General features: G+C 41.1%; 1 protein-coding gene across 1 annotated transcript; it reads left to right on the forward strand.

Annotated features, from left to right (window-relative positions):
• The first annotated feature begins 1,237 nt into the window (after nucleotides 1–1,237).
• Nucleotides 1,238–7,437, forward strand: LOC101169836 (uncharacterized). Its single transcript, XM_004066139.5, has 5 exons — nucleotides 1,238–1,347; nucleotides 1,929–2,148; nucleotides 2,230–2,373; nucleotides 2,453–2,600; nucleotides 6,398–7,437. The coding sequence occupies exons 2-5, from the start codon at nucleotides 1,983–1,985 to the stop codon at nucleotides 6,501–6,503; spliced, it is 564 nt and encodes a 187-aa protein (XP_004066187.1). The 5' UTR covers nucleotides 1,238–1,347; nucleotides 1,929–1,982; the 3' UTR covers nucleotides 6,504–7,437.
• The last annotated feature ends 1,550 nt before the right edge of the window (nucleotides 7,438–8,987 follow it).

Genomic DNA, 8,987 nt, shown 5'->3' on the forward strand with positions numbered 1-8,987 from the left:
AAGATTCCAGCCGGAGTAGAGTTCTTGGTGAAAGATTAAAATGATGTAATTTTTCGGTTAAGATATCCCTGTTGATTGTGTCAAAAGCTTTCTTAAGGTCAAGGAACACAGCTCCCACAACTCCTCCTCTGTCACTCTTTAGTTTTAAGTTTTCGAGAACAGACCGCTGTTTCCGTAGAACAGGGTTCACCAACCTTTTTGAGACCGAGGGCTATTTCATGGGCACCAAGTGGTATGAAGGGCGCCACTAAAAACCTCCTAGCCCCCCCCCCCCCCCCCTAAACTTTTAAACCTTTAAAACTTTAACTTAATTTTAACTTTTTAAACATAAATGTAAATAAAAACAGACAGGAATATTAATCCTCACATTAATGGATTACTCAACCACCTCAACCTATTCTCAAAATCTCAGAATTGATATTGTTGTCATTGACAGACATGCCGTGGTTGTTTGTTGAATATTTGCTTCAATAAAAAAAAAAAAAGATTTTTTTTGGGTGCATTCCCTGCGGGCGCCACAAGGGGTGCTCGCGGGCGCACTGGCGCCCGCGGGCACAGGGTTGGTGACCCCTGCCGTAGAGTGATGCTTTCTAAATCCAAATTGCATTTGATGGAGGTTATAAGAACTATAGTTAAGATGTCCTGCAAGTTGTTCTGCTACACACTTTTCCAGCACTTTTGACACGGCTGGCAAGATGCTTATTGGTCTGTAATTGCTTATTTCTGTTGGATCTCCAGATTTAAGGATTGGTGTGATCACTGGTGTTTTCCAGAGGTCTGGAAAAGTACTTGTGTTTATTGATTTGTTGATTATGGTGGTAATAGGACATACCAGTGACTCTTTGTGAGTTTTTATAATTAATGTGCTCAGGCCAAATGCATCTTCGGCTTTAGAATTTTTGAAACCACCAAGTATTTTTCCAATTTGTTCTTGTGATACTGGACTTAGACAAAACGTTGGTTCTATTACTGAAGCAGGCATTACAACAGGCTGGATTGTAACAGGAGACAATGTCTGTGTCAAGTTTATGGCCGAGGTCACAAAATATGTGTTGAAGGCATTTCCTAACCATATCACAAAATGCTTTCAAAATATGAATTTACAGACAACATTAAGGGGATTATAAAGCATTTTGGAAAGTGTTGCGCCACATTGCATTACAACTGCTGTTGAGTTGTACTGTAATCATGATATCTGCAACGTCATCTGCAAACCAGAAATTAAAGTCGTCAAACCAGCACATCCAGTGTAGCTCCGCACCCTTCTCACCGACTCCAGAGCTTGTGTGGATGTTTGATTGGATTGACACCAGTCCGACTCACACAGCTGGACAAGATCTCTTGAAGGTAATCACATTTCTTTCTGTTTTAAAGGTTTGGTTTCAAGAAAAACGTATCAGTTCTTGTGATGAATTGTCAGCATTTTTCTATTTAATTTTTGTAATTGAAGCAGGTTCTTCAAGTAGGTTGTTTGACTTTTTTCAAAGCATTTTCCACTGAGTTAGCTAAGGTGTGGAGTCGCATCATGATGCTAGAAATGTTTGTTCAGTTCAGAAGGTAATCCTCAAAGCCAAAACCACAGAAACCAATCTTCACGTTTTTAACTAAAACCATAAAGAGGTGGAGCTATGAGCAGATTATGGAATCATCTCCTTTGCTGGATTATAGTAGATGAGATTGAGGCATGTGCTTTATTTGTAAAACACCATTCATGGGGTATAAAAGTGTTTGCTGAGAAACCAAAGCATCCTCTGCCCTGTTTTGTCTCCTCTTGAAAAAGAAATGCAACCAAACCTGCTTTCCTGCCCACGCAAAAGGGAGTTCTAAATTCTTGGGTTTATAAAATACAACCAGGTCTGATGCTTGCTTCTTACCCCGATCTATGATTTTTTTGTCCTGTCTTACCTATTTTTTTTCAACCTTCAAAGCTGTAGGTTTTCTGAAGATCTTTCGAGTTTACCTCTTCACCAGAACTTGATAAAATGGAAAAGCAGGGGCCCCCTACTGATATCCCAGCGCCACCCTACCCTGGCCCACCTTTGGAGCAGAGCACGTCAACCAGCCAACCACAACCGCCCTCTTATCCAGTTTCACAACAGATGTACCCACCACCCCAATCGGCATCATACCAGACAGCTCCTCCCCAAGGTAAGAGTACAGGGATGTAATTTGAGCACCCTCACCTGCACCTTCACCGCTCCATCTCTGAGGTTACCTCTCTTTCATCAGTTCAAACTGCACCATACCAGCAGCCGCAGATGCAGATGAATCCTCAACTTCAGCAGCAGCCTCAGTTTCAGCCGCAGTTTCAGCAGCAGCCTCAGTTTCAGCAGCAGCCTCAACAGCAGCCGCAGCATCAGGTGGTACAAACCGGTGAGCTACTGCTCCTTTCAAAAGACCATTTGATTTTGGTTGAGGGTGGATGTCACAAATGTCTGTCCTGTGCCCTTAGTGAACCATATGGTGGTGGTTCAGCCGCATCCCACTGATTGCCCTGGACAGATGCGGTGCCCCCATTGCCAGAACACTGTAGTGACGAAGACCGAGCACAAAGTGGGGATGCAAACCTGGCTCATCTTTGGTGTGCTGGGAATCATCGGGTAAGTAAAACCCTAAAATGGCAGAATATCTGCATCCCTCCAGCACGGAAGCTAAAAGTTAAAAAACAAAAGACTTAATCTAAATTCTGACAAGTGTTTTTATCTTTCACTTCTTGACTTAAACAACATGGAAATAATCAACACAGGTTGAAATTAGATACATTCTTTCAATACCTGGTGTCAGCCTCCAGACTGAATTGTTTTCTTTTTATACTTTACATAAGATGATAGAAACCATCTCATGAGAAATATACAAATACAATCTTAAGGAGAAAATCGTTTTTGTTTGTATGCATGTGTGTGTGAGCTGTCGTTGTATTGTGTAGATGACCTGTTGGTGTGTTGTGTGAAGAAGTTTGGAGCCAACACGTATGTTTGTATTATTTGAATGTGTCTGTGTACAGGCCCTTCCGTTTGGTCCAACAAGAAAATGTATACAAACAACATTAATATAAATAAAAGTTAGCCTCAAATACAAGAGGGGTTTATACAAATACACACCTTGTGTGTCAGAAGATTCATAACTTTGTAGTGTAACAGTAAAATCTGTCCAACACAAGAGGCCTTCAGCTGCTGGACAGGACGATTGAAAAAAACCTACAGGGAAGACTTCAGAATTGACAACAAGCCACAAGACTATCAAGATTCCTAGCTAAGGAGGCTGGCTGTTTACAGGACTCTACAGTATGTCCAAGCAGATCAACGGAAACTAATGGAGGGGCAAAATTTGGCAGGAATCAAAGTGACCATGCGCTTCAGTAGATTATCAAAAAGATAAGATTCAAGAACCTACAGACTTCCAAAAAGAGTGGAACAAGGTGGAAGAACAATAGATGGGCTATCAGGTTCCTCCGGTCAAGTCACTTCTGAGCCTGGACCAAAGGAGGCATCACCTCAACTGGGCCAAGAAGAAGGAGCCCTGGACTGGACTCCTATTTTCTGATGAAAGTGTGCCTGTCATTTGGGAATCAAGGTCCAAGGGTTTGGAGGAAGACTGGTGAGGAGCAGAACCCAAGCTGTTTAAGATCCATTGGGAATTTCCACAGTCAGTCAGGATTTGGGCTGCCATGTTTAGCGCTGGTGTTGGTAAACTCTGCCTTCTTATAATAATAATAATAATGGATTGGATTTATCTGCGCTGTTCAAGACACTCCACATACTTGGTGACTGTAGCTGCCCTGGGGAAGACTGACAGAGGCTTTGCTGCCAGTACACGCCTACGGCCCCTCTGACCATCACCGGGACATTCACGCACATTCACACACCAGTGGAGCCACACTGGTGTGTGGCTTCAATCCAATATCACTGCAACAGTCAACCAAAATGTTCTAGGGTACTTCATAATCCCTTCTGTTAAGGATCTGGATGGAGATGCAGATTTCATCTTACAGCAGGACCTGGTCCCTGTTCATACTCTTTAAGTATTGAAGATGGACATGTCATTTTGAAATTATTTGATGTGATTATAATATCCATCTTTACTTTTTTGCAAAAACAGAGAAGTAAAGGGGGATTTCTTTACATAATTCTAATATTTGGAAATCCTGTTTTTGTGGGTTGAAACGCGAATTTATGTAATGAATAAATAAATAAAACACAGGGCTCCAGACTGCGACCAAAATTTGAGAGTGTGCGCCTGAATTTTACATCTAGTCGCACATGTGCTACCTGTAAATTTGCCTCCCCCACCCTACGTTTTTTTTATACATTAAACGTGGAAGGGGCACGTCAATGATCAATGAAATGAAAAATTAAATAATCAATGAGATGCGAGCGCACACACACGCGCTCGCACACACTCGAGATGCGAGCTCACACTCGCGTTTCGTTGAGTCACGTGTGTCAAACTCAAGGCCCGGGGGCCAAATGTGGCCCTCCATTTCATTTTATGAGGCCCGCGAGAGCATAAAATTTTTTTATTTTCTTAAACTAAAATAAAAAGAATTGGTGTCCTTATTCATATCTAGGGGTAATCTGACTTGAAATATCAGATTGGGCAACACTGGGACTTAAACACTGCCAAAATAACCTAACCTGACAGTAATGTAAAAGAATTTATGATAGAGTAACAAGCAAACTGTCACGGTGAGGGAGGCTCGAGAGCCTGTAGGACCCAGACGCAGAGACGGGAGGCCAACGGGTTCAGGACTAGAGGGTTTATTTAACAAAAAGCGCTGCCGAGCAGGATGACAAAACAAAACCAAAACTTACTGTGACGTGGAACAAGGACGCTAAGACAAAAGGACGTTAACACCATGACCAGAAGTTAATGGACTAGCACAAAAGGAAGGCAGAGACAAGACTTATATACAGACAGGGCAAACAAGACATAGGTGAACACGATCAGGGCAGATGGGGACCAAAGGAAGTACAACTCAAGACATGACAAGACAGGAACCCTTTCAAAATAAAACAGGAAACAAAACCAAACAAGACAGAACAAGAACTAAAACAAAAACCAAGACAAAACAAACTCAAACCATGACACAAACATTTTTTATGCAACTGTAATTTTCACTTGAAAAAGTTATAATAAATAAATAATGAGTTATTTAAAATTAAGGAGTAGTTACATTTTTTTTCTCATTACATTTAGTTACATTTATAAGTTATATCTGGCCCTTTGAGGTCAGCAACTATGCTGATGTGGCCCTCAGTGAAAATGAGTTTGACACCCCTGCATTGAGTGATGCCTGTCTGTGAGGCGGTCAAGTGTGTGTGAGAAGAATAGGGAATGGCCACTGTAAGTGGCTAAAATGCGTGGAGGGGGAGGGGCCTAGAGATGATCGAGCGTGCGTTAACATCTGTGGGAAGGAAACGGAGACAAATATCATCACAACCTGATATGTGCATCTGAGCTATGAGTAAGAGAACTATTGATTCATTCTTTACGACCTGCGGCTAGTGTACCAGTGCCAGAGTCTAAAGCAGGGGTCTCAAACCCACAGGCTATTTGCGGCCCCCAAGATGATATTTTGCGGCCCCCGCCTTAGTATGAAAGTTTAATGTTAATGCGTCCCGCCAGTTTGCATGAATGACACTTTTACATTGTCGTGCGCGGAGCGGACAAAGCAACCGATCACAGTGGGGTATATGAGTCTTGGGGGCGTGACAATGACCGGGCTTCAAAGCAGGAAAACATTAAACGCAGGACATCTGACAGCCCCCTCCACGGACCACATTAAGGAGTTCCTCACTTTCCTTTTTAGAACGTATTTATTCGCTCGTAATTTTCTGAATAGATGCAGTCAAGGCTGAACTTTTCTCTGGGCTGCACAGACCTGGAGGAGGGTTATGGTTAGGGTTAAGCGCGCGGCGGCATATCAACCTCGATCAAACAGGTCTCATGCACGGCTGTTACGGCAGCACACCGCTCCCCCAGAAAATGGTTAGCTGAGGAGAATAAATGTCCCACACCTACATGCGTGACAGCTAACGGAGCTCTAACATTAAACCTGTGAGAGCGACAAGATTTAGTCTTAGACACACTGAAAATACCTGTGGAAAATGCAACGATGGACGCATTTAAGATGAACCTCGCCTGGATCGTTGGGGAGACCAGGGTGGGGTGGGGGCGGGATACTAAGCACTTTTTCATTCTGAATGTATGGTATTTTCTTTACTATTTGGACTGTCATGACAGTGATGGTGCTGTCAGTTTACCTTGTTGCATCTTCAAAAGTGCAGAATAAAATGTGACACTGAATTAGAAACAGCACATTGTAATTTCTGCATCTATTATTAAAGTATTTATTAGTAATGCAGTGGAAATATTTACCCCTCTTTTCTTCACACAGATGCTGGCCCTGCTGCCTCATCCCCTTCTGCGTTAATTCCTGCAAAGACGTGCAGCACTCCTGTCCCTCCTGCAACAACGTGCTGCATGTGCACAGACGCATGTGATGACCTGAATGCCTTGCAGACTAAATCCAATCAGCTTCTCTCTATTTTGTACATTAACCTATTCTTCTCTTTGTCTGATGTGCAATCAAGTTGTGAACCTGAAATGTAAAAATTTGAGAAAATAATCAAAACAGCCTCTTTTCATGTAATGATTGCTCTCCTCCTGTACAGTAAACATCAGCTGCAGTTGAATTTTGAGTCAAACTTATTTGAATTCCTCTCACATAAACCCAAAAGGTATAAGTTGGTTAAAACTAATCTAGTTTTTTGTTTCATGGCAGTACATGTGTGATCAGGTCTGATTAGTCTTTGAACAGAAGAACATTTGGAACGTCCAGGTCAGGGTTAGGTCAGGAAGGGCATCTGATCTAAAGCCAAAGGTAAACCACGTAGGTTCATTTTGGGGTGATCATTGAATAAACAGCAATGATCAGTTTTGTCTTCATGCTGCTGTTTACTGCCTTTTTGAAAACCAAAAAGATGACTTTATTTATTACCATAAATTGTTCAACTTGCCCATTTTGTTTAAATTGTGATCAAATATGTGCACTTAAAAAATTACGAGGCAAGCTTTTCTATTTTGTCATTGTACAAAAAGTAATTAGGAAATTGCTATTTTTAAAGGTTTAGTATTAAAGTCTACCTACTTTAGGCCTTTAAACAATTTAATTACTTTTATTCGATTTTAAAGTTACTTTTACTTTACTTAGGGTAAAGCTTTTAATAACAAGATTCATAAAAAAACTAGCAGAAATACATTTTTGTCTTGTTGCATACCTGACTGTTGCTTTATATTAATTATGTCAAAAAAGATACCTACCAATAGTCTTTGTTCTGATCAGAACATGTTTTTCAGAATCATGTTTTGTCACTTTTATCACTTCATTTTTTGTCTCTCGCATATAAATAAATAAATCTAAATTTAGCATTTAAATTCATTGTCTGCAGTCATCTGGTCATTCTGGTTTTGCGGTTTCTGCTGACGACAAAAGGTGTGGCATGTTTGCAGACCAGGCTTTCCTGGTTGTTCAGACACGACTGGAATGTGAGTATTCCTTCTGTGGCTTTGCAGTGTATGAATAGATAGCAACAGATAGAAAGCAGATGATAAGAGAAGGAGGGATATTAGTTTATAACATGTTTTTTTTTATTCTTCCCATCTTTGACTTCATCGCTTGGTTTTTCATTAGCGTTTACTCAGCAGCAAACGCACCAGCAATGCCTCCAATTGAGCAATCTTCAGAGTCCAGATCATAGTAGACACACCAACCATTCAGCGGATCTATTACTCCTTCATCACTGTGAAAATGTACTGTAGCCCCCATCTAACCACCCCCAGCAGAGGGAGGAATCTCCCATTGTAACCCAACCTGAAGGAGGTGTCCTCATTTTTCTGCCTGACATCCAGTCTCAGACTTTGAAGTGCTAATTGTCCTTCTAGATGGTTCATTCTTAGCTGCAGAGCTCCAAAGTTGAGCTCTGCGGCTCAAGTTGAATGACTCGATTTGCATGTGATTGCACTATGGGCGTAAAATTCCAGTTGTGGGTGACATCACCAGCAGGTGTCTCATTCTGAAAGGACTGGGACGATTCTGCTCCGATGGCCGTGTGACCACTGCAAGGCGAGTCATTACAACTCACTGTGAAGTCTAAACCAGCCCGTATACCCAGACTTTCTTTCTGTTCTGCCGAAATGTGAACAAGTTTTAAAATAAAACTACAGCTGATCACCAATCCACTTACTGGGGGTATGAATAATGACGCTGTCCAATTGTGGAAAATGTAAGTTTATATAATTTGTCATCCAATGAAACAGTAGAAATATTAACGCAATAAAAGCACCATCACAAAATGAACTTACATTAAGTTACTCAGGCCCTGCCTCACAATGTAACAAAGATGAATAAGCCATAATGTTTGTGGTTTTACGTTTTTTACATATCCAATCCTATAGCTGCAGGTGCGACATACCACAAATACAGTACTTTTTGTTTCAAACAAACACACAGTGACAGTACTAATTACACCTTTGTTTATTACATTGAGTAATAATGTTATGAAAGACTTTTGTGTCGTTAATGCCAAAATATGTCTTAAAAATCTTTTTGACCTGCTGTTAAAGAATTATGTAAAATTTCATATTGGAAATGTTTTTGTGTTTCTTAGTTTTAGAGTTCGCATTACAGTTAGTGATGGCGCAGTTGTAATGGAGAAAATTTCAAACCGGAACTTCTTGTCATAAACGTTGCTGACCCCTGTTCTACATCTTTCAAAGACAGTTGTGATAGGCACATCAACTTCCATTTGCCCTATGGATCATTAGTGGATCCAGCTGCAAAAGGGGCCTCTAGTTAGGAAGAGTGCTTTCTCGTTCCTTGGTATGGAAAACAATTTTGTCAATCAAATTCAAAGACCAGCTTATCAGATCGACTTTGAAAAATGCAGAAAGGCTGAACATAGGTACAGTTGCTCAGAGAGATAGAC

The sequence above is a fragment of the Oryzias latipes genome, chromosome 1 (assembly GCF_053564925.1).
Source record: "Oryzias latipes strain Hd-rR chromosome 1, Olatipes_Hd-rR_3.1".
Taxonomy (NCBI): Eukaryota; Metazoa; Chordata; class Actinopteri; order Beloniformes; family Adrianichthyidae; genus Oryzias; species Oryzias latipes.